The sequence below is a fragment of the Bubalus bubalis genome, chromosome 24, assembly GCF_019923935.1.
Source record: "Bubalus bubalis isolate 160015118507 breed Murrah chromosome 24, NDDB_SH_1, whole genome shotgun sequence".
Taxonomy (NCBI): Eukaryota; Metazoa; Chordata; class Mammalia; order Artiodactyla; family Bovidae; genus Bubalus; species Bubalus bubalis.
This window is the reverse complement of record NC_059180.1, coordinates 3,097,662-3,119,996: the sequence shown is the minus strand read 5'-3', so window position 1 is coordinate 3,119,996 and position 22,335 is coordinate 3,097,662. Positions and strand designations below refer to the sequence as shown.

Genomic DNA, 22,335 nt, shown 5'->3' with positions numbered 1-22,335 from the left:
GAGTTGGCGGCTTCCTCCTTGTGGAACGTGGAGTGGATGAGCGGTTCTCATCTAACCAGCGTGCACACGCTCATGCGGGGTGCCAGGGTGGGACGGGTGGACGGGCTGGGCTCGGAGGTGGGCTTGGCATCCCTCAGGGGGTTGACTGCAGTGTGCCGCCAGGCTCCTGGGGGGTGTTTGGGGTTTAAGATGGCTGGGCTGCCTGGCTCTTGGGGGAGCCTCCAAGGTGCCCAGCCTTCCAGGAAGTGGTCAGTGGGCAGAGTCCTGCGGCTCCTTGCAGGCCCGCTGGATGGAGCAGTGACCGGCATGAGGAGTGGCTCCTGTGGCCTGAGCCTGGAACTGGAGCCCGGGCCCTGCTCACCCCACACGGCTGCTTTTCAGGGATAAACGCCCAAGCCCGGAGGCTGCAGCGGAGCCGTGCCAAGGGAACCCCAGCCCCGGCCGCAGGGGGCACCTGGAGCCCTCCTCCACCGCGGCTGCGCCGCACAGTCAGCGAGACCAGCCTGAGCTCGGCTTCCACCCGGGACCCTGAGGAGCCTGGCCGGGACGCCATGCGCTGCTCCCTCTACGAGTCACCCCACCTGCTGCTCCTGCAGGGCTACAGCCAGCAGCACGTGAGCCCCTCACTGGGGTGGGGGCTCTCAGATGGACCGGGGGCGGGGGCGGGTCTCTCAGATGGACCTGGGGGTTGGGGAGCAGGAGGCTCTCAGATGGACTGAGGGGGCCGGGCTCTCAGATGGACCAGGGGGTCGGGGGACAGGAGGCTCTCAGATGGACCAGGGGGGTGGGCGCAGGGCTCTCAGATGGACCGGGGCAGGGGCTCTCAGATGGACTGAGGGGGCTGGGCTCTCAGATGGACCAGGGGGTTGGGGGGCAGGAGGCTCTCAGATGGACCAGGGGGGCGGGCACAGGGCTCTCAGATGGACCTGAGGTGGGGGGGCAGGTGCAGGGCTCTCAGATGGACCTGGGGGTCGGGAGGCAGGAGGCTCTCAGATGGGTCGGGGGGGCTCTCGGACCGGTGGGGCGGGCACAGGGCTCTCAGATGGACCTGGGGGTCGGGAGGCAGGAGGCTCTCAGATGGACCGGGGGAGCTCTCAGATGGACCAGTGGGGTGGGTGCAGGGCTCTCAGATGGACCGGGGTGTGGGCGGGCCTCTAAGATGGACCTGGGGGTTGGGGGGCAGGAGGCTCTCAGATGGATTGGGGGGTGGGCGCAGCGCTCTCAGATGGACCAGGGGGTCAGGGGGCAGGAGGCTCTCAGATGGACCAGGGGGGTGGGCGCAGGGCTCTCAGATGGACCGGGGGGGTGGGGGCGGGCGCAGGGCTCTCAGGTGGACCTGGGGGTCAGGAGGCAGGAGGCTCTCAGATGGACCAGTGGGGTGGGTGCAGGGCTCTCAGATGGACCGGGGTGGGGGCAGGCCTCTAACATGGACCTGGGGGTCGGGGGGCAGGAGGCTCTCAGATGGACCGGGGGGTGGGTGCAGGGCTCTCAGATGGACCGGGGTGGGGGCAGGCCTCTAACATGGACCTGGGGGTCGGGGGGCAGGAGGCTCTCAGATGGACCAGGGGGGCGGGCGCAGGGCTCTCAGATAGACCGGGGGGGTGGGGGCGGGCGCAGGGCTCTCAGGTGGACCTGGGGGTCAGGAGGCAGGAGGCTCTCAGATGGACCGGGGGGCGGGCGCAGGGCTCTCAGATGGACTGGGGGGGCGGGCGCAGGGCTCTCAGATGGACCTGGGGGTCAGGGGGCTGGGGGCTCTCAGGTGTACACCCCCAGTTGGCCTTAGCTGGGGCCGGGGGCTGCGGTGGCCTTGGTCGGTCCTGGACTCTGGAGGAGAGTAGAGGCGTCCCTGTTCTCTGCTTCCAGAACATTCTCTGGTGCAGGTTACAGTAGGAGGCAGCAGGGCCTGGGGGGGTCCCTCAGCTCCTCACTGACTGACCCCAGCCGGGGCTCATCTGATCCTGGGCCCAACCCACCTGTTGCTTAGGCCGCTGCCTGCCTGGCTTTGGGGGGGACCTGCCACTTCCCCGGGGTGGGGGGGTTGGCGGGTCCAGGGAGTGGTTCCCATGGGCCGACACCCCCGCCTCCCATGACCTCGAGTGTGTGCAGGGCCACCTCCCACATTTCCATTGGAGTCGCCCCTGGAGTCTGGGAGTCGGGGTGGACGCCCAGGGTGGGCAGGCTGGGGGCAGGCCGCGGGTCAGGATGCGCTCCAGGGTAGGCGGCCCGGACAGCTTAGCTGCCGGGGATGGAGTTGCCGGCGTGGCGGCCAGTCCCTGAGCTCTGGCGTCTGCGTTTCAGGACAGCCTGGTGTACGTGCTCAACCGGGAGCTGCACACGGTGGGCCAGAGGACCCCGTCCAGCAAGCCCAGCATCAGCCTCTCGGCCCCCGACATCCTGCCCCTGCACTGCGCCCTGCGCCGGCGCCAGCCCTCGGGCCAGGGCCCGGCGGGGGCCCAGCTGGTGCTGGAGCCGCTGCCCGGGGCGCCCGTCGCCGTCAACTTCACGGAGGTGGGGGCCCGCCCGGTGGTGCTGCGGCACGGTGACCTGCTGTCCCTGGGCCTCTACTACCTGCTGCTGTTCAAGGACCCGGCGCAGGCCCAGCCGCTGCCCACCCAGGCCCTGGCCCGCCTCCGGACCGCGCCACAGAGCTGCCGGCTATGCGGCGCCCTGCTCCGGGCCCGCGGTGCCCCTGCCCCCGCCCGGCCCGCCCTGCCCCGGCCCCGGCCGCTGCAGCTGGAGTTCGAGCCCGACGTGGAGGACACGCTGCTGCAGCGGATCATGACGCTGGTCGAGCCGGATGGTGATGACCACAAGCTGACCCCCGCCTTCCTCCTCTGCCTCTGCATCCAGCACTCGGCCACCCGCCTCGAGCCGGGCTCCTTTGGGCAGCTGCTGCTCAAGATAGCCCGGCTGATCCGCGAGACCGTCTGGGTCAGTGGTGGGGCCGGGCCGTGTGGTGGAGGGGCCAGGTGCTCAGAGGCCTCGAATCCCACAAGTGACCCTCCTTTCCTGAGTCTGCCCTCTGTCAGACACTGGGTGTAGTCATCTGCTGCTGCTGGATTTCATTCTCACAGCACCCCGACAGCGCAGGTGTCCCATGTCACAGCTGAGAGCACCGGGGCAGAGAACCACGTCTCCTGAGCCCGAGCATGACCCTCGGCTTCCCCCCCAAGCTCGTAGGACCAGCCCTGGGCCCCCGCCCCCGGGCGGGCGAGGAGCAGGCTTGTGAAGGTGGTGGACCACCTCTCCTCGGGTCCCGGGCTGGGTGATCCTGAGCTGCTTCCCTGAGGGTGTGAGAAGTCTCGCACGGGTCTGTCTCCAGTCCCTGAGGCTCCTTTGCTTGTTTGTTCATTTGGGGGCATCAGCAGTCCCCCACCCTGCCGCCACCCGGCGCTCACGAGTCTCCTCAGCTCAGGCGCCGGGAGCGACTGAGAGAGCCTGAGCGGGAGTCCGTTAGGGCACGCCGGGCCACCTTGGCTAAAGCAGGAGTGATTTCCTTTTTTATTCGTATGTATGTGTGGCCGTCCCCAAGGCATGTGGGATCTTAGTTCCCAGACCAGGGATCAGAACACGAGCCCCTCTGCCATGGAAGTGAGGGGCCCTATCCACTGGACTTCCAGGAGAGCCCCAAGAATGATTTCTTGATTAAAAAGGACAGAAAACGTTGGCTAGGCCTGAGTCCCTGTGGGCACGTTGAATTGTATTTGTAGAAACTCAAACCCACATGCACCTGCTCGTTGTTCCTGGGGACTGGCTTTTAAAGGTGTGCTTATGAAACTTCACCATCAGGGAGTTGCTGGAATCCTTATTCTGAAACTTGTCAAACGTTTGACCTATCTTTCCTCTTCCCTGCCTGGCTGGTTGTTATGTAAGAGAGCTGGATGTGAAATGTTCCTTCTGTGCTGGGATGGGAAGACAGGTTCCTGTGTGGCTCAGAGCAGGTCACCGGGTTCAGGGCGCCCATCAGGGAGGCCGTGTGCGCACGTGGGCGGAGCTGCAGTCGGTGGTGGTCTGACCGTCACAGCCGTGCTGGCCCGTTCGTCTCATCTTGCTTTCTCCATTTCTGATTGTAGGAGAAAACCAAAGAGCTGGCAGAGAAGCAGGCGCACCTGTAAGTATGGCCCCGTCATTGTGCTCCCCCCGCCCCTGGTTCCCCGAGGGGCTCAGACCCAGCTCCCTCCACCCCCACTGGGGCCTGCTCTGTGCTTCCATGAACTGTGGTGTTGGAGAAGACTCTTGAGAGTCCCTTGGACTGCAAGGAGATCCAGCTGGTCCATCCTAAAGCGTCTTTCTGTTTCTGGGGGGCTCTCTCCATGTCCGCAGTCACCACCTGCAGAACTGTGTGTTGGGGGAGTGTGGGACACAGAGTGGGCGCGACCCTCTCGGAAGCTGTCTCCTCACTCGCTCCCGTAATGACTGTGTTAATGTGAACCGGCTTCTTCGGGGAAATGGACACCTCTGGGGTCTAGATCGGGCAGCCGGTCTTGGCTCTCCAGCCAGAAGCACTGTATCTACTCTTACTTGATGCTGGAGGACTTGGGTAAACCATTTGGCATTAGCGGTAAAGATGAGCAGACACTGCAGGGAACTGCCTTCGCAAACGCGCCTAAGCCATGGCCGCCCGTCCCCTGGAGGAACGTGATGAGTGGGGACAGCAGAGGCTGCGTGTGGTCACCGCACGTCAGGGGTGCGGGGCTCCTGAGGCCACAAGTCCCACTGCGGTCCACAGGGGTTTGCCTCATCCGCATTCACGTGACAACCTAGACAGCATATTAAAAGGCAGAGACATCACTTTGCTGACAAAGGTCCGTTTAGTCAAAGCTATGGTTTTTCCAGTGGTCATGTATGGATGTGAGAGTTCGACTATAAAGAAAGCTGAGCGCCGAAGAATCAATACTTTTGAACAGTGGTGTTGGAGAAAACTCTTGAGAGTCCCTTGGACTGCAAGGAGATCCAACCAGTCCATCCTAAAGGAAATCGGTCCTGAATGTTCACTGGAAGGACTGATGCTGAGGCTGAAGCTCCAATATTTTGGCCACTTGATTCGAAGAACTGACTCATTAGAAAAGACTCAGATGCTGGAAAAGATTGAAGGCGGGAGGAGAAGGGGACGGCAGAGGATGAGATGGTTGGACGGCATCACTGACGCGATGGACATGAGTTTGAGCAAGCTCTGGGAGTTGGTGATGGACAGGGAGGCCTGGCGTGCCGCAGTTCATGGGGTTGCAAAGACCTGACTGAGGGACTGACCTGAACTGTTCGTGTGAAGATGTCGAGTGAGGAGGGTCCATTTATAAAGCACACGCATGCTGTCATGCTTGCGGGGTACTGCCCACCTGCGGTAGGTCCTGTAAGTGGAGCAGGAGGAAGCATCATCGCCCCTCCTTCCTACATCGTTGTTGGGGCCTAGAGGGATGGAGCTGGGAGCCGGGGGCTGAGCAGCGAGGCTCCCGCTGGGCTGAGATGAACAGAATCCCCGTGGGGCTTGTGGGCATCCAAGCAGCACTGGCCTGGACGTGGGATTGCTGGGCCATAAGGAAGCTCTGGTTTATTTTTTTGAGGAACCTCCGTGCTGTGTCCCACAGCGGCTGCGCCAGTTTGCATCCCCACCAGCGGTGCACAAGAGTTCGGTTTCTCCACGTGCTCTGTGACACCCACTGGGTCGGGTCTTTTTAAAAAAAGTACTGATTTATGTGTTTGGCTGCATCAGGGCTCAGTTGCTGCATGCGGGGTCTTCGTTGCATCTGGCGGGATCTTTGGTTGAGGCGCACGGACGCCCTGGTTGTGTGCGGGCTCAGTGGTTCTGCAGCAGGTGGGGGTTAGTTCCCTGACCAGGGATAGAACCCGTGTGCCCTGCCCTGCAGGGCAGGTTCATGACCGCTGGGCCCCCGGAGGTCCCGTCTCTTGTCTTCCCACTGCAACACCTGGAAGGTGTGAGGTGGCTGCGCCCTGTGGTCTGACCTGCGTCTCCCTGGTGATCAGGGAAGCTGAGGACTTTTCCTGCTCCCGCTGTCGGTCTGTTTGGAGACATACCTGTTCACACCTTCAGCTCGTCTGTAATCGGGTTATTAGGGTTTTTGCTTTTGAACTGTACGAGTTCCTTGTGTGTACTGGAGACCCATCCCATTCAGCGGGTATGCGGTTTGTAAATTCTCTCGCCCATCCCTCGGTCGCCTTTCCGTTCTGTGAGCGGTCTCCTCTCTGTTGGTCTGACCCCACTGGTCGGTCTCTGCTCCGTGGCCAGTGCCTTTCTGGCCCTGGCCCCCCTCAGGCTCTCCTGGACGGTGGGCCAGGCTGCAGTGCCTCCTTGGGGCCCCAGAGCGCCTCCTGGGCTGGCCGGGGGCACAGACCTCAGTGCCGACCACACCAGGACCCAACACCAGAGCCCCGCTGGTGGCCATGGCTTAGCTGGTGGATTGTTCCTATGTGGAGGCATGTCTGTCCCACTGTGTTCTGGGTGAGATTGAGAAGGCGATACATGTGGAAACAAAACAGAATTGGGTTCTGACAAGCAGATTAATGGGCTTCCCAAGCGGCTCTAGTGGTGAAGAACCCGCCTGCCAGTGCAGGAGGCGTAAGAGACATGGGTTCAATCCCTGGGTCAGGAAGCTCCCCTGGAGGACGGCATGGCTACCCACTCCATCCAGTACTCTTGCCTGGAGAATCCCATGGACAGAGGAGCCTGGCGGGCTACAGTCCATAAGGTCACACAGAGTAGGACATGACTGAAGCAGCTTTGGCTGCACACACAGATTAATCTTTTTTAGTGACATAAAGGTCTATGTAGTCAATGCTATGGTTTTCCGGTAGTCACGAATGGATGTGAGAGTTGAACCATAAAGAAGGCTGAGCATCAAAGAATTGATGCTTTTGAACTGTGGTGTTGAAGACCCTTGAGAGTCTCTTGGATTGCAAGATCAAACTAGTCAATCATAAAGGAGATCAATCCTGAATACTCACTAGAAGGACTGAAGCTGAAGCTCCAGTACTTTGGCCACCTGCTGTGAAGAGCCAATTCACTGGAAAAGACCTGAGAAAGACTGAAGGCGGGAGGAGAAGGGGCCGACAGAGGAGGAGATGGTTGGATGGCATCACCGACTCGAGGGACATGAGTTTGAGCAAAGTCCGGGAGATGGTGAAGGGCAGGGAGGCCTGGTGTGCTGCAGTCCCTGGACACGGCCCTGTGCAGCTGAACAGCAACGACGACACGGCACTCTCCATGCCTGCGCACAGACGTGTGCGTGACTCAGACTAGCGAGGAGGGCGGGGCAGAAGCAAGATCAGCAGGAAAAACAAGGAGAGGTGGAGCGGGAAAGGGTGCCCCGGGCCCAGGCCAGCTGCTCAGAGGGGACCCAGCCCTCCTGACGCTTCCTGGCCGGGCCTGTGGTCTGACCCCCAGCACCCCCAGTATGACGGTCACCATGACAGCCGGAGTCTGCGAGCTGCTTTGGGTTCCTGGAAGCCCCCCCAGGCAGGATGAAGAGCAGGGGTTGGCCCTGTCTTTGCACGATGTCCGCAGCGCCTGCCTTGCCCCTGGAATCCCACCAGTGAGAGGCACAGCTGCGGTCACCCATGACAGATCCAGTGTACCTCTGGGGGGCTTGTTTTGCTTGTCCGTGGATCCCTGCTCGCCTGTGGGAGCCTCGGCAGGTGTGGTCAGGGACCCAGTGTAGGATGCCCTTGGGACACACATCTCCCAGCTGGGCTTGCTGCGGGGGAGGAGCCAGAGAGAGACACGGGGCTGCCGTTTACACGAGGGGCCACGGGGGCTGGTGAGGACAGCACGGGAGCATCGGTCACAGCGCCGGCGACCCAGACCCCAGGTCCTGGCTCTGGAGATGCGGGAGGAAGGGCCTGAGATGGACGGAAGCCGCCTGACGTGGAGGCAGGGGGCCCCACGGTCCACAGTGTCCCTGGGGAAGGGAGAGGTGCTGGGTCCCTCCGCCTGGGGGACCGGCCCCCAGGAGAGTGATGGGACCCTGCTCCCTGCCTGGGGGCCCCGCCTGCGTTGGCTCCCAGGGGACACGAGTGCCTCTGCCCGAGCTGAGCCGCGTGTCGGCGACCTGGAGCCAGTGGTGCTTCCTGAAGGTTAAATCTTCCAGTGACACCCGTGACCCCGCCTCCCGACCATTGACCCCCCACCGTCTTCCCTGTCCGCCTCGCTTAGTCGGCCCTGTCTGTCCACCTCCGAGCAGTTATGTCATTGTTTCCTGTTAGTTCTGCCATTAGCTGAGAACACGGCGCTCCTCTCTGGCTCCTTAAAACCAGGGGTGACCCCTGCTGCTTGTCTGATCAGTTGCAGCCCCCCTCCCCATGTGACCTAATTCTGAGAGAAGGTGTGAAGATGGCGAATCCACCAGAGGCCTTTGCTCTGGGGCCACAGGCACTCCTCCCCTGAGGTTTGTGGGCGACGCGCCTCTCGCCATTAGGGGTCTCAGTCTAACCGCCCAGCCCGACGTGGGGCGCTGGCGGGGTGTGGCGGCCCTGGGGGGTGGGGGCCAGCCTCCTGGTGACCCTGGGTCTCTCTGTCCAGCAGCCCCGAGCCGCCGTCCGCGGCCAGCTTCTCACTGGCTGGCCTGGCCCCCGACCTGCAGCACATCCTCTTCTGGATGTCCAACTCGGTGGAGCTGCTCTACTTCGTCCAGCAGAGGTGCCCGCTCTACATGCAGAGCCTGGAGGAGGAGCTGGACGTCACAGGTGAGCTGTGTGCCGGCCCCCGCCACGCAGCCCTGCTGGGCTCTGCTGCGGGGCCGCGCCGTGCCGCACGTCCCTCCCCGGGCACTGCCCTCTGCCAGCCACGGCCCCTCCTACACGCAGCAGAGTTTCAGCGAGAGGCGCGCTTCCCACGAGAGAGACGAGCGTGTGATGGGAAACTCTGAGACTGAAACTCGAAACTGTGCGTCGGAGAATTGATGAAACTGGTGTGAAGTGCTGAAGATGCTCAGTGAGAAAGGGGCTCCAAGGGGGCCGTATGGGAGGGCTTCACGGGGAAGGTGGGGTTCAGCCTGGCTCTGAGGCGTGCGGGGTTTCGGCGGACGTGTGTCTGATGGGGCTGGAGGTCCTGGCGGGTCCCAGGACGTGGCGGCGGGCTGACCCGCGGCAGGGCTGGGTGTGCGGGCCGGGCCCCAGGAGCTTGGTTTCGGCCTGGACAGGACCGCACGTCCCTCACTCCTGCCAGCCTCCCTGGAGCTGTGGCTCCCCAGGGGCACGGCCCCAAGGCCCGGCTGCGCGGGGCTGTGGGGAGGCCGGGCAGTGGGACGGTGTGCCGGGGGACTGACCCAGTCCTGCTTCCCAGGGTGTGGCCCCGAGCTCACAGTCGGCCTGAGGCCCTGGGCCCAATGCCCCTGCTGGCCCGATGCCCCTGCTGGACCCGATGCCAACCAGCCCAGCTCCTGGAGGACGGGCTCGTGGTGGCCGATGGTGTGGGGCGTGGGCAGGCTTCACAGTCCACTCTGTGCTCAGCTGGCCACAGGGAGCCGGCTGTGGAGACGGTTGTGGGGCTGGAGGCCTGGCCGAGCCAAGCCCATGGGGGCTCAGGCCCTGGGCGGACCCCCTCAGGGCTGGGGAGGTTGGTGCATCTCCTTCCCAGTGGCCATCTTGGTTGCTGAGGCTCTGGGGGCCGGGAGGGGGTTCTGGGCTTGCGTGGACGCGTGGTGCGAAGCCACGGCTCCTTAGTGTCTGTGTCCGGGCCGCCGGCCTGGCGCTGCCTGTGTCCTCCTTGGGTGGGCGCTGTGCGCCTCGCCTGGCGGCTCCTAGGCGCTCTCCCCCGCCCCACTGGGCTGCTGCAGGCTGCCAGCCTGGAGGCAGGCTCCCCGACCCCACCCAACCCCCAGACTCTGGGCGCTGTGTTCACAGGCGAGTCCCACCGGCGCCCCTTCCTGTCCGATCATTTCGGACGTCGTGTCCTGCAGAGGGATCCTGAGTCCGGCTGACGTTCATAGGGGCGGGGCGGGGCGGGGGGGTGGCGCTCCGCTCCCTCTGCTCTCAGGAGGGAGTTATTTTTGGTTCAAGGCCCAGATGTGTAGCCCAGTTGACGCTGGGAGAGGGGATCCAGTCTCTGCCCACCCTGGGGACCGGGGCAGCCACAGCAGGGCCTGAGCCCCAGAAACACGGCTTGGGGGCGTGCGGGCTGCAGAAAGTGGGAAGCACTACCAGCCCGGCGCCGAGGGCAGGTTGAGGGCGTGCCGGCCGCCTGCCTTCCAGCAGGAAGCGTCTGTGGGAAGAGCGCTAGGGTAGGATGTCATGTCCTGAGCGCTGGAGAGAGCTTTTCTTCCCCAAACACCCTTTTCTGCCTGAAGCTCTTATCCAGAAAGCCTGTTCATGTGGGCAGATAAAACGTTAGCCCCTCTGGGGGTGTTTATGTTAGTCATTTAAAGTTCTCCTGTGAGGCTTGGAGGCTCTGCCTCAGATCTGAGATGTGGGGGGTGTCCTCAGGGCCCAGGGGCTCAGGACGCGGCTGGGGGCGGCCAGGGCTCCTGGCCCTCCGACAGGCTCGTGGGGGCGTCAGCTTAGTCGAAAGCCCCGGCAGAGCCTGCGCTGTGGGTAGAGGGGCTTCGGGGGGTTCCTGGGCATCTGCTGGGGCCACCCCGGGGTCGTGCTCTGTGGGTCCCCGGCCCCGCCTCTCCATCAGGTCCTCTCACCAGAGCCCCGGTGCCCACGCAGGGGTGTAGGTCCGCCTTCTCAGACTAGCGGGCGGCATCCGAGGACGCAGTTCTGGGGCCCTCAAATCGCCCCACTGGCTTCTCCCCCGAAGCCCAGTTCAGTTCAGTCGCTCAGTCATGTCCAACTCTTTGCGACCCCATGGCCTGCAGCACGGCAGGCCTCCCTGTCCATTACCAACTCCCGGAGTCTACCCAAACCCACGTCCATCGAGCCGGTGATGCCATCCAGCCATCTCATCCTCTGTCGTCCCCTTCTCCTGCCTTCAGTCTCCCCCAGCATCGGGGTCTTTTCCAGAGAGGCAGCTTTTTGCGTCAGGCAGCCAGAGTATTGACGTTTCAGGCCCTCCCCAAGACTAGGGAGGCTCTCAAATGAGACCTTGCAGGCCAGGCTCTGGGATGGGCCCTGGGGGGCCCTGACGGCCTCTGGCTTCCTGGTCGGGTGGGTTCTTGGGGCCCGAGCCCTTGATGGCGTGGTCTGCTGGGCGGGTCTCTGATGGACTCACACCGCTTGCTCTCTGTTTGACTGGCGGCCCCAGCCCTGTACTCCCGGGGGCCCAGCTTAGGGCTCAAGTTGATTGCTGGGCCCCTCCCGCCCTGAGAGGAGATTGCCAGACGTGGGTTCCCGCTGTGCACTAATTAGAAGGCGGCGCAGGGTGCTCAATGGGAGGACAGCCGTGCGGGTGGCCTCCTGTCCTCGTAGAGAGAAACAGGCTGAGCATGCAGACCGGGGTGGGGTCCCGTCTGGCCTTCTCTGCCCCCAGGGCACCGGGCACTGTGCACCCTCGTCTGAAAGGCCCCTCAGGTGGTCCCACCCTTTGGGGCCTCTGCTTTTGGGGACCCCATGGCCAGTCTGGCTCTTGGCTCTACCGGAGCCCCTCCCAGGGGGAGTTGCCTGGAACCCTCAAACCCCCACCCTGGCCACTGCCCAGCCTGGAAGCCCTGCCCACCACCCGCCTGCTGCCCACTGGACCCGAGCCCTGAGGTGCCGAGGGCCCGGGGCCTCTGCCCTGTGCTGGGGCAGTGCAGCTCCTGTGGGGTGACCGGGGTGCTGGGGGCCAGCGGCGCACAGGGGCCCCATGGACTCGTCTTGGAAAACGTTACTGCTATCCCGAATGATGGTCTCCGGAGGAGTGTTGGCCATGCCGTCTGACTTGGGTCCAGTGAGAAGTGGCGGGGGCCGGATCTGCCGTCGCGGGTGCTGGGTCCTGACTGAGTCCTGAGTCGGCCTGTTCACGGCGCCTGCTGCCCTGGCAGCGGCCCAGCGCCCACGGGCGGGAGGCGTGGGGCTTGGGCCCGGCCCTCACAGGCTCCTGTGGACGCTGGGGCCCAGGAGACGTGGCCGCCCCGTGGCTCTGGGTTACCTCCTTCTCCAAGCCCAAGAGGAGGCGTTGGGCGGAGCACTCAGGCCACGGGCGGTTCCGGAAGGTTCCCGTCCGCGTCCCCGCCCCGCACCCCCTGCCCCGTGACAGTGCCGCTCTCCCGCAGGCTCCAAGGAGTCCCTGTTCTCCTGCGCCCTCACGGCCAGCGAGGAGGCCATGGCGGTGCTGGAGGAGGTTGTCCTGTACGCCTTCCAGCAGTGCGTCTACTACGTCTCCAAGGTACCGCGCCAAGTGTGCCTGGGGCCTGAGCGCCGGCCCTCCGGCCCCCCAGCCCTGGCCCCTCCGTCCCCTCAGCCCTTCCGGCCCCCCGGCCCCACCCTCTGTTCCCCCGCCCTCGGCCCTCCATCCCCCCATCCCCGGCCCCCGGCCCCTCCATCCCCCAAATCCCTGGCCTCAGCCCCCCGGCCCTGCCCTCTGTCCCCTGACCCTCCGGCCCCCCAGCCCCAGCCTCTGTTCCTCCGGCCCTGGCCCCTCTGTCCCCTCGCTCGCTGTCCCTCCCGTAGCCTGAGCCCTCTGCTTCGCTGCTCTGGGAAACAGTGGCCCCACCCATCCCGGCCCCTTTGCGGTGGGCCCTCCCGCCGCCCGTGCTGTCTGTGCCTCCGCGGGAGCTCTCCTGAGCCTCGGCCCCCACCCCGCCCCGCCGCCCTTGCCTCTGCGCCTCCGCGGGAGCTCTCCCGTGCCTCCGCACCCCTGCGGCTCCTGTGGGCTGACACGTGGTGTGGCTGGGCGGGCCTGGGGCCTCTGCCGGCAGGGCTTTCCTCTGGCCCCCAGGCCCTGTACGTCTGCCTCCCGGCCCTGCTGGAGTGCCCCCCGTTCCAGTCGGAGCGCCGGGAGAGCTGGAGCGCGGGGCCCCCACTGCCTGAGGAGCTGCGCCGCGTGGTGGCCGTGTACCAGGCCGCCCTGGACCTGCTGCGGCGGCTGCACGTGCACCCCGAGGTCGCCGCGCAGGTGCTGGCCTACCTCTTCTTCTTCTCCGGCACGCTGCTGCTCAACCAGCTGCTGGACAAGGGTGAGGGCGGGCGCACCCCTGGCGGCGCGCGTGTCCTCAGGGGAGGCCATCGTGCTGCGTGGGGCCCAGGCAGGCACCCCGGCCGCGTGTGCAGGGGGCCCTCTGGCCTTTCCTGGCTCCTGCTCTCCCCACTCTGCCCCAGGCCCCTGGGAGGAGGGAACAGGCTCAGGGAACTGGCGTGACCTTTGACCCGGCCTCACTGGCGCCCAGATCTCCTCCGTCACCTGGCCCAGGCTCAGGGCCTCGGGATCTCTGGCCGAGGCAGCACTGGGGCATGGGGCTGGGAGAGTGGGGCCGGCCCACGGGTTCTCCTCCCGACTCCCCCAGGGGTCTGGAAGCAGGTGGGGAAGCTGGGAAAGTGATGGAAGGTCTCCCGACTGTCCAGAAGCCTGGGGCGCTGCTGGGCTTGTCTCCCTTGGGAGTGCCCTGCGAGGCCTCCACATCACCCCCCTCCATCTCTCCCCCAGGCCCCTCTTTGAGCTGCTTCCACTGGCCCAGGGGCGTCCAGGCCTGCGCCCGCCTGCAGCAGCTCCTGGAGTGGATCAGGAGCGCCGGTTTCGGAGAGGCGGGGGAGCGCTTCTTCCGGAAGCTTTCCTGCACGCTCAACCTGCTGGCCACGCCCAGTGCCCAGCTCATCCAGGTGAGAGGGGCTGGGGGGCGGTAGTCGCTCCAGGCTCAGCAGCTTGAAGTCCCTGCGTGCAGGCGAAGCGCGCCTCAGGCCTGTCCGACTGTTCGGGACCCCACGGACCGTAGCCCACCAGGCTCCTGTCCATGGGGATTCTCCAGGCAGGAATCCTGGAGTGCCTTGCGCACCCTCCTCCAGCTGCAGCCCCTGGTCCCCAGCTGTTACCCTGCAGGCAGGGTGATGGCCCAGCACGTCCGTGTCTCGCCCCTGACCTACAGCAGCGGCACGGGGGCCCTGCTGACAGGCGGAGGTGAAGGACCCCGAGGGGGGCGGTCACGCCGGTCACCTGGTAGCCCTGTCTAAGCTCATGAGTCCTTAAACCTGGGAAAATACTTGTAAACGATGTGACCGACAAGGGCTTCATTTCCAAAATCTACAAACAAGTCATAAAGCTCAGTATCAAAAAATAGCCTGATCAAAAATACGCAGAAGACCTAAATAGACAGTTCTCCAAAAAAGACATACAGATGGCCAAAAGGCACATGAAAAAATACTCGACGTTGCTAATTATTAGCGAAATGCAAATCAGAACTACAGAGCGGCATCACCTCACACCTGTCGGGATGGCCGTTGCTAAAAAGCCCAAAACTAAGAAGAGCGGGTGTGGGAGTGGAGGAAAGGGAGCCCCTGTGCTGGCGCAGCCACTGTGGAGAACAGGGTGGAGAATCCTCAAAAATTAAAAATAGAGTTGCCATTTGATTCAGCACTTAAATCCATATGGTAGCGAGGTAATATTAAAAATCCTTCAAGCTAGACTTCAACAGTATGTGAACTGAGAACTTCCAGATGTTCAAGCCGGGTTTAGAAAAGGCAAAGGAACCAGAGTTGCCAATATCCGTTGGATCATAGAAAAAGTGAGGGAATTCCAGAAAAACATCTGCTTCATTGACTGTGCTATATAAAGCCTTTGACTGGGTGGATCACAACGAACTGGAAAATTCTGAAAGAGATGGCAATACCGACCACCTGACCTGCCTCCCGAGAAATCTGTAAGCAGGTCAAGAAGCAACAGTTAGAACTGGACATAGAACAACAGACTGGTTTGAAATTAACTGGAGGGTGTTAAGGCTGTATATTGTCCCTCTGCTTATTTAGCTTGTATGCAGACATCATGCAAAATGCCAGGCTGGCTGAATCACAAGTTGGAATTAAGATTGCTGGGAGAAATAACCAACAACCTCAGATATACAGATGATACCACTCTAATGGCAGAAAGTGAAGAACTAAAGAGCCTCTTGAAGGTGAAAGAGGAGAGTAAAAAAGTTGGCTTAAAACTCACCATTCAAAAAACTAGGATTATGGCATCCCTTCATGGCAGATAGATGGGCAAAAAGTGGAAATAGTGGCAGATTTTCTTGGCCTCCGAAAGCACTGTGGATGGTGACTGTAGCCACGAAATTAAAAGATGCTTGCTCTTAGGAAGAAAAGCTATGGCAAACCTAGACAGCATATTATAAGGCAAAGACATCACTTTGCCAGCTGAAGGTCCATAGAGTCAAACCTATGGTCTTTCTAGTAGTCATGTATGAATATGAGAGTTGGGCCATAAAGGTTTAGTGTTGAAGAATTGATGAATTTGATTTGTGGTGCTGGAGAACTCTAATTCAGAAAGACACACGCAACGGTGTTCACAGCAGCACTGTTGACAACATCCGAGACTCGGGAGCGACCCGAGTGTCCACAGACGGGAACGGGCAGAGCAGGCGCAGCGCCTGTGCACAGCTGGCCACCACTGAGCCATTCGAAAGAATGGAATAATGGTGTTTGCAGCAACGTGGATACAGCCAGAGAGTGTCATACTAGGTAAGTCAGAAAGAGAAAGACAGATACCGTGCGATATCACTTGTATGCAGAATCTAAAATAAGATGTAAAGGAACTTAATTTACAAAGCAGAAACAGGCTTGCAGACATAGAAAACTAACTTATGGTCACCAGAGGGGAAAGGGAAGAAGAGATGAAGTAGGCATTTGGGATTAACAGATGCAAACGACTCTACACGAAACAGGGAAACGGGGCTTCTCCGTGCAGCGCAAGGAGCTGCACTGAGCACCCTGCAATAAACCGTGACGGAAGAGTCTGAAAGTCACAGGTGGATGGTTCTGTATGTATAAAATTACTCTATACCAGCAATTAACAGAGCACTGTAAATCAACTATACTTCCATAAAAGGAAAAAAAGGAGGCAGAAGAGTGGGTCAGAGAGACAGGAGAGGAGGCGGCAGTGGACGGGCCGTGGTGCGCAGGGGCCTCCGGGATTCAGGAGCAGCCCTCGGCCGGAGCAGGTCCTGCCCTGGAGCCTCCGGGGAACACAGCCCCCGACCCTCGGTCTAGCCCTGCCTGCGAGACGGCTTGTTCTCGCCGCCACGTTCAAGCTCGTTTGCTACAACAGCAGCCGGAGACAAGGATGCCAGCTCGCCCGCCCCCCTCACTTGCGCCGTGACACGCCCGTCACCGGGTGGGGTGAGGCCGCCAGGCCCTTTCCTGCTGGGCGGCAGGCAGCCCCATGGGCTCGCTCCTTGCCACCTGCAGGCCTGCCCCAGGCTGTCCCTCACTGCCCAGCACCGTCGTTTGCCACCCTTGAGACAGGCTGTTTAGGGAGAAGAAGCTTGTTTAAAAAACCGTCGACATTCTTGTAAAGAGGAGGCAGAGTATCCGTAACATAATGACCGGATGCTGTAAATGAGAGAACAGAAAGAATTCTTGGAAGTTAAAACTGCGACAGCAGAGATGCAAAGTTCGGTAGCAGAGTTGGAAGTTGAAGTTGGGGCATTTCCCAGAAAGCAGAGCCCGTGAGATGGGAAGGAGGTGCCTGGCCGTCGGGCGCCCATTGACTCCCTCCCTGGAGAAGCAGCCGAGGCCTCGCTGGGTGTGGTGAGGATGGGGCCGCCCCTCGGGGGCTGCCCTCGCCGTCCCCCACACAGCTCAGGACCCCCGTGACCCCGCCCAGGCCTCTGATGTTGGCAGGGAAGTGAAGCAAAAAAGGGAGAGAGGAGGAAGGTAAAGGACAGTCAGTGACACCCGCTTCCTAGCAGCAGGAGGCCAGAGAGGCAGAGCAAAGGGGCCAAGACCTGCACCGACATGCCCCCTTGGGCTCCCAGGGAGGAGCCCGCTTCTCAGGAGTGGACACATAGCTGCCGCCCAGGTTCCCTACCAGGGCCTCCCGCCTGGAGTCCTGAGCCCTGGTGGCCGGAGGGCACTTTCCCACCCAGGGCCCCCAGATCCCCCGGAAGCTCCCCCCGCAGAAGGCAGGGGCTGTCTGAGCGTTCCCGGGAGCCCTTCCTGGTCCCCATCACAGCCAGAGCCGGTCCCCTTGCAGACCTCACTCTCCGCCTGGCCCCTGGGGGCTCCCCGGAAGGCAGGCCAGCCCCCCTTGCGTGGGGTGGGCTCCGCGGCCTTTGACCAGGAGCGCTTCTTGTCGCAGATGAGCTGGGCGAGCCTGCGGGCCGCGTTCCCCGCGCTGAGCCCAGCACAGCTGCACCGGCTGCTGACTCAGTACCAGCTGGCCTCGGCCATGGGCCCCATGAGCGCCTGGGAGCCGGGTGCCCAGGACGGCCCTGCCGCCTTCAAGTCAGGTGAGGCTCCTCCGCGGGGGTGCTGGGAGCTGGAGCGTCGCCCGTGGGCTCCTGGACGCCCCAGTCCCCGGGTAGGGGCAGGGCAGGACCCCCGAGGAGGAAGGTGGCCCAGGGCTGGGGCTCCCCTTGGCCCCCGAGGTCCGGGCTCGGTATCGGGTCCCCGCTGCCTCTTGGGGCCTCACCCAGCACTCGGCCACCGGGGAGGGGGCAGGCTGTCCACACTGGGCAGCTCGACACAGTGCGGTCCTGGGCACACCTGCCGTGCCCACACGCTCGTGCACACGGGGACAGACACACATACGTGCATGTGCTCTTCATGAGTTAGCCGAGCCCCTCTCGTCGTGAGCAGTGTGTGACACAGAGGCGGACAGTGAAGGGTGGGGGTGCAGACAGAAGGGGCTTCGCCCCATCTCCCCCTCATCACCTGGGCTTGGACTCTGGACAGTCCCCCCTTGTACTGGGTCATGTCCGAGGCCTGCGGGGGGGCTCTGTCTGGGGGTCGGGAGCACCGTTCCCAGTGCGGAGGCCAGCAGGCAGGTGGGCCGTGCCCCACGGGTGAGAGTGTGGGGTGCAGTCAATGTGGCTGTGGGCACCCCCAGTGTGGGCAGGTGCTGGGCCGGGGGCGCCGGGGAGGGCGTGGGGCGCATGTTCCCCCTGGTGGAGCTCGGGTCATCCCAGTGGCCCTTGGGGCTGGGCCGGCCTGGGTCCCGCCCCCGGGTCCCTGGGGTCTGGTGGTGGCGGGCGGGTTGTAGGGAGCGCCTCCTGGCCGAGGTCACAGCCCCTTGCCCCTCCCAGAGGAGGTCCTGGAGTCCTACGAAAACCCCCCGCCCATTGTCTTGCCGAGCGAGGGCTTCCAAGTGGATCTGGACGCGGAGTGCCCAGACGACCGCGTCTACCAGCACCTTCTCTACATCCGCCACTTCCTGTGCGGCCTGCGGAGCCAGCCTGGCCCCAGCGGAGCGCCCGCCCGGCCTGAGGGCCTCCAGGTGCTGGGGACGCAGCAGTGGGGCGCCCGTGGCTCGGGGAACCCCTCTGTTCCCCTCTCAGGTCCACCGCTCAGGGCTGAGTTCTCTCTCGTCTCCCCAGGGCCTACACCACGCCAGTCCTGAGGGCCACCCTGAGGCCCAGAGCTGCCCCCTGGCTTCCAGGGACCCCATCGGGGGAGCCCAGGAGGCTGGCCTGGAGCACCCTCTCTCTTCTGTGGGGGGTCCCTGGGCACAGGGCGTCCCAGGAAGGCCGCCCGGCTGCCCGAGCCGCGGGGGCCCCCAGGCCGTGGACCCGCATGGGGACCCCTCGTGCCTGCTCACACCCCCAGGCACGCCGCTCGGCCTGGAGCCCGCGGCCCCTGACTGGCCCGAAGGCAGCAGCGCCTGCGGGAGGGCGCTCCCGGGAGGGCGGAGGACGGGGCCCGGCGGCCCGCGGGGCGCCTCCCGGGAAGGTGAGCCCACCAGCCTGCCCTGCGCCCCGGCGGTTCCCTCAGGGTCCTTCCCCCGCGGAGTCGGGCGGCATGTCTGGCTGGGCTGTCAGCGTCGCCCCCGAGCGCCTGTCACCCTGGAGCACAGGATGGGCCCTAGGGTGGGGGGGCTGGAGAGGGGGCTCGGGCGGTGTGGCGGAACGGACGACTCCTGATGTGCGTTCGGCCCCGGAGCCGGGCGAGGCCCGCAGGTCGGGAGGACGGGGTAGGCAGAGCCCTGGGTGCCGCGGGGCTGCTGGCCGGGCCGAGGGTGCTGAGGGGCAGTCTCCGCGAGTCCTTGGTGTGCGGCCGAGCTGGGTGTGTGCCCCGCGAGCAGGGTCACCGGGATGGGTGCGCCTGAGGCAGGACACCGCTCAGGTGCACAGCACGGCTGGCCCCGTGGGGAGGACTGGCCATCTGGGTGGGGAGCAGCGGGGCCGCAGCTCGGGGGGGCCGGGGCCGGGCCGCCCCTCTGGAGGGGCAGACGGGGCTCACCGCTGAGGGGTGTGAGGCTGGGGAGGAAGGCGGGTGAGACCGAGCAGAGCCCCTGCTCAGCCTCCTGAGGGGTGGAGTCCCGCGGCAGCACCGGGAGGCTTGCCTGCCCCCATCCCCCAGACGGCCCCAGCGGGCCTCCCCTGGACCTCGGGAGCAAGTGTCCTCTGCAGCAGCTGAGCCGGATGCGGGTCCTGGACCCGGGGGGAGTCTGGACAGAGGCCTGAGCGGCCGCCCCTCACCCACCCGCCGCACTTTCTGGTTCTATAGGAGACTGTGCGGCCCCGGAGGACGAGCCTCCTCCGGCCCCGTCCAGCCACAGCTCCAGCACCGACGACTTCTGCTACATGTTCGTGGTGGAGCTGGAGCGTGGCCCCTCGGGGCTGGGCATGGGCCTCATCGACGGGATGGTAAGTCGCCGCCCTGGGCCCGGCTGGGGAGGTGTGGAGGTGCCGGTGCTGGGGCCCCGCGGGCGAGGGCCCACGGAGCCCTGAGGCTGCTCCTCTCCCGCAGCACACGCCCCTGGGCGCCCCTGGGCTCTACATCCAGACCCTGCTCCCGGGCAGCCCCGCCGCAGCCGACGGGCGGCTGGCGCTGGGAGACCGCATCCTGGAGGTGAACGGCAGCAGCCTGGCGGGCGTCAGCTACCCGAGGTACCCACCCCCGCGCCCCGCCCCGGGGGAAGAGCCTGGCTGCCGCCTCAAAGCCCAGCAGCGGGCCCTGTCACTGCCCGTTTTGGAGATGAGCAAGTGCAGCGCAGTGCCACCTCCTGCCCTTCCTTCCCTATCTCACCCTGATGCCACCGCAGTCCCCACCCAGGGGCTCAGGTGCCTCGGGCTCCAGAGTGGCAGCGGGTGCCCTGGTTCTGTGATCCTGAAGCTCCGTCCCACTCAGGGGGCTCAGGGTTACTGCCTCTGATTGTCCCCTGGGGACAGCAGTCAGGGGGAGGCTGCCCCCCAGCCCCGGGCGGCACCAGGAGGCGCCACCCGCTGGATCAGCGCCCAGTCCTCACTGGGCAGGCTCGTCTACACCGGCCGCGTCCCTTGGCTGCTTTCAGGGCGGTGGATCTGATCCGACACGGGGGCAAGAAGATGCGGTTTCTGGTTGCCAAGTCTGACGTGGAGACAGCCAGGAAGGTCCGCTTTCGCACACCGCCCCCCTAGGCGCCCTGCGCGGTGGGCCGCGCGCCTGCACCTGGGTCCCGCGGGCCCATCTCTCCTGCCAGGCTGTTCCTCACGGGTGCGCCCCCAGCAGGACACCTGCAGTCCCTGCGTGTACGTTCTATTTATATGACAGACAGTGTTGTGATGTTTGTTACAGAGCTTTTATGTTTGAAGGTTTTAATGGAAAAATATAGATTCAATAAACTATCTTTCATATTCCAGAGGGTGGCAGGGCATGGCATCTAGGGGGCACCATGTTGGTCCCCAGAGGGGCCACGGGGGCTCCCAGATCTGCTCCCGTCCCCGCCGGCGTGGGAGACTGGTGACAGACAACACGGGATCCCTGGGGTGGTGGGATGGCTCTAACTCTGCGTCTGCCTTCCCCCTGCCCCAGACGAGGAGCCGGCTATGCCAGGCAGCCCCCTGCCACGGAGGGAGAGTGCGAGAGCCGCCCACCCCTCAGAGTGGGCTTTGCGCTCGGGGTGCAGCGATCAGCATGGTCCCGAAGAGATGGTCTAGAAACCTCAGGAGACTATAAAGCGGGAGTCTTGACCCACTCTGGGTGCCCAGGCCTCCCCGGGCCTCACACCCCTCGCCTGGCATCCGCCCGGTGTCCGGCCCGCCTCCTGCCCCAGCAGCGGGGCCGCGTACAGGGCAGTGCTGGTGTGAAGGTGAGGCGCTGACCGTCTTCAGCGGGTTCGGCCACGTCCTCACTGGGCTCAGAGCCTGGGGTCGGGCTCTGGGCCCGTGTCCTCCTCTGACGGGCACGCAGACTCTGGGGACGAGGGGTCCTGGCCAGTCCGCTGCAGACACACTGCCTACGTGGAAAGGAGTCTCCTGCAGGGAGCAGCAGCCAGGTCAATCCCAGGTGGGTCCCAGGCCCTGGGCCTCAAGTGCCATGAACTCCCTGCCGCACCCTGGTTAGTGCAGAGTGGGGCGGGGGGTGCGGGTGGGGTGGCCCTGCTGGCTGCTTTGTGTTGGCATTGGGATTTCGACTGCCCTGAAGCAGCTGCCCAGGTGCTGGATGAGATGCATTTTTTCCCTGAATTTGTTTGGCTGCGCTCAGTCTCGGTTGCTGCCCAGGCTGCTCTCTGTGGGGAACGGGGGTGCTCCCTGCGGGGAACGGGGGCTGCTCTCTGGTGGGGGTGCGTGGGCTTCCGTGGCAGCTTCTTGTTGCAGAGCACAGGGGCTAGGGGCACTGAGCCACCAGGGATGCCTGGATGAAATGTACTTTTAAAAAGTCACTTAAAATGTATGCTCGACCCCAAAAGAAACTCTTAGAGCCCCAGACTGAAATGAGGGCACAAGTTCAGGGAGGCTGGCACCTGGCCTGAGGCCCACCGACCTCCCCCCACCTCCGTGGTGCTGCTTGGCTGGGGGCACACCGCAGCGTCCCTCGGGTCTGGGGGGAAGACCTCGGGGCTTCTCTCCTCGCAGGGAGGGTGGGCTGCCACCTGTGTGTGGGGAGGGCCCAGGTCACTCCCAGGCCGTTCTTTGAGGCTGGTACTGTTATTACCCCACTGAAGGGAATGGCTGCCACTCCAGTATTCTTGCCTAGAGAATTTCATGGACAGAGCCCGTGGGATCGGAGTTGGGCATGACAGTCAGACACGTTCCCTGTTTCAGGTGAGTGTGGAGCACGTGGGGCTGTGCTTTTCTATGTCTGTGGGCAAGTGAGTGCCTGGATGACGTCGGGAAACCCCACAGAACCCAGTCTCTGCAAGCCACTGCCACCCTTCTCTGTGTGTGGGCACGACCTCAGGTGAGCGCTCTGCGGGCACGCAGACCTCGACCTTGACCTTGCACCGCCGCTGGGCCAGGCTCCCAGGCCCGCAGCGTGTGATGTGGATGCCCCGTGGGCCACCTGGCCCCGCTGACGAGTGGGCACACGCTCCCCATGAGGCCAGGGCAGGACGGGGCG

At 64.0% G+C, this 22,335-nt stretch overlaps 1 protein-coding gene across 6 annotated transcripts in view; it reads left to right on the top strand.

The window, feature by feature from the left end:
• The window catches only part of RADIL (Rap associating with DIL domain), a 56,957-nt gene extending 36,322 nt beyond the window's left edge, over positions 1-20,635 (top strand). For 3 of the 6 annotated variants that reach the window (XM_025275527.3, XM_044935792.2, XM_044935794.2), the window contains exons 3-15: positions 382-614; positions 2,299-2,931; positions 4,074-4,111; positions 8,534-8,697; positions 12,147-12,259; positions 12,812-13,049; positions 13,517-13,689; positions 17,156-17,306; positions 18,102-18,292; positions 18,393-18,744; positions 19,522-19,661; positions 19,765-19,904; positions 20,309-20,635. In XM_025275527.3, coding sequence (XP_025131312.3) covers positions 382-614; positions 2,299-2,931; positions 4,074-4,111; positions 8,534-8,697; positions 12,147-12,259; positions 12,812-13,049; positions 13,517-13,689; positions 17,156-17,306; positions 18,102-18,292; positions 18,393-18,744; positions 19,522-19,661; positions 19,765-19,904; positions 20,309-20,414 — 2,672 coding nt within the window. In that variant the 3' untranslated portion in view covers positions 20,415-20,635. The remainder of the gene's footprint in view (positions 1-381; positions 615-2,298; positions 2,932-4,073; positions 4,112-8,533; positions 8,698-12,146; positions 12,260-12,811; positions 13,050-13,516; positions 13,690-17,155; positions 17,307-18,101; positions 18,293-18,392; positions 18,745-19,521; positions 19,662-19,764; positions 19,905-20,308) is intronic. The other 3 variants (XM_044935793.2, XM_044935795.2, XM_044935796.2) reach the window with 3 other exon arrangements.
• The last annotated feature ends 1,700 nt before the right edge of the window (positions 20,636-22,335 follow it).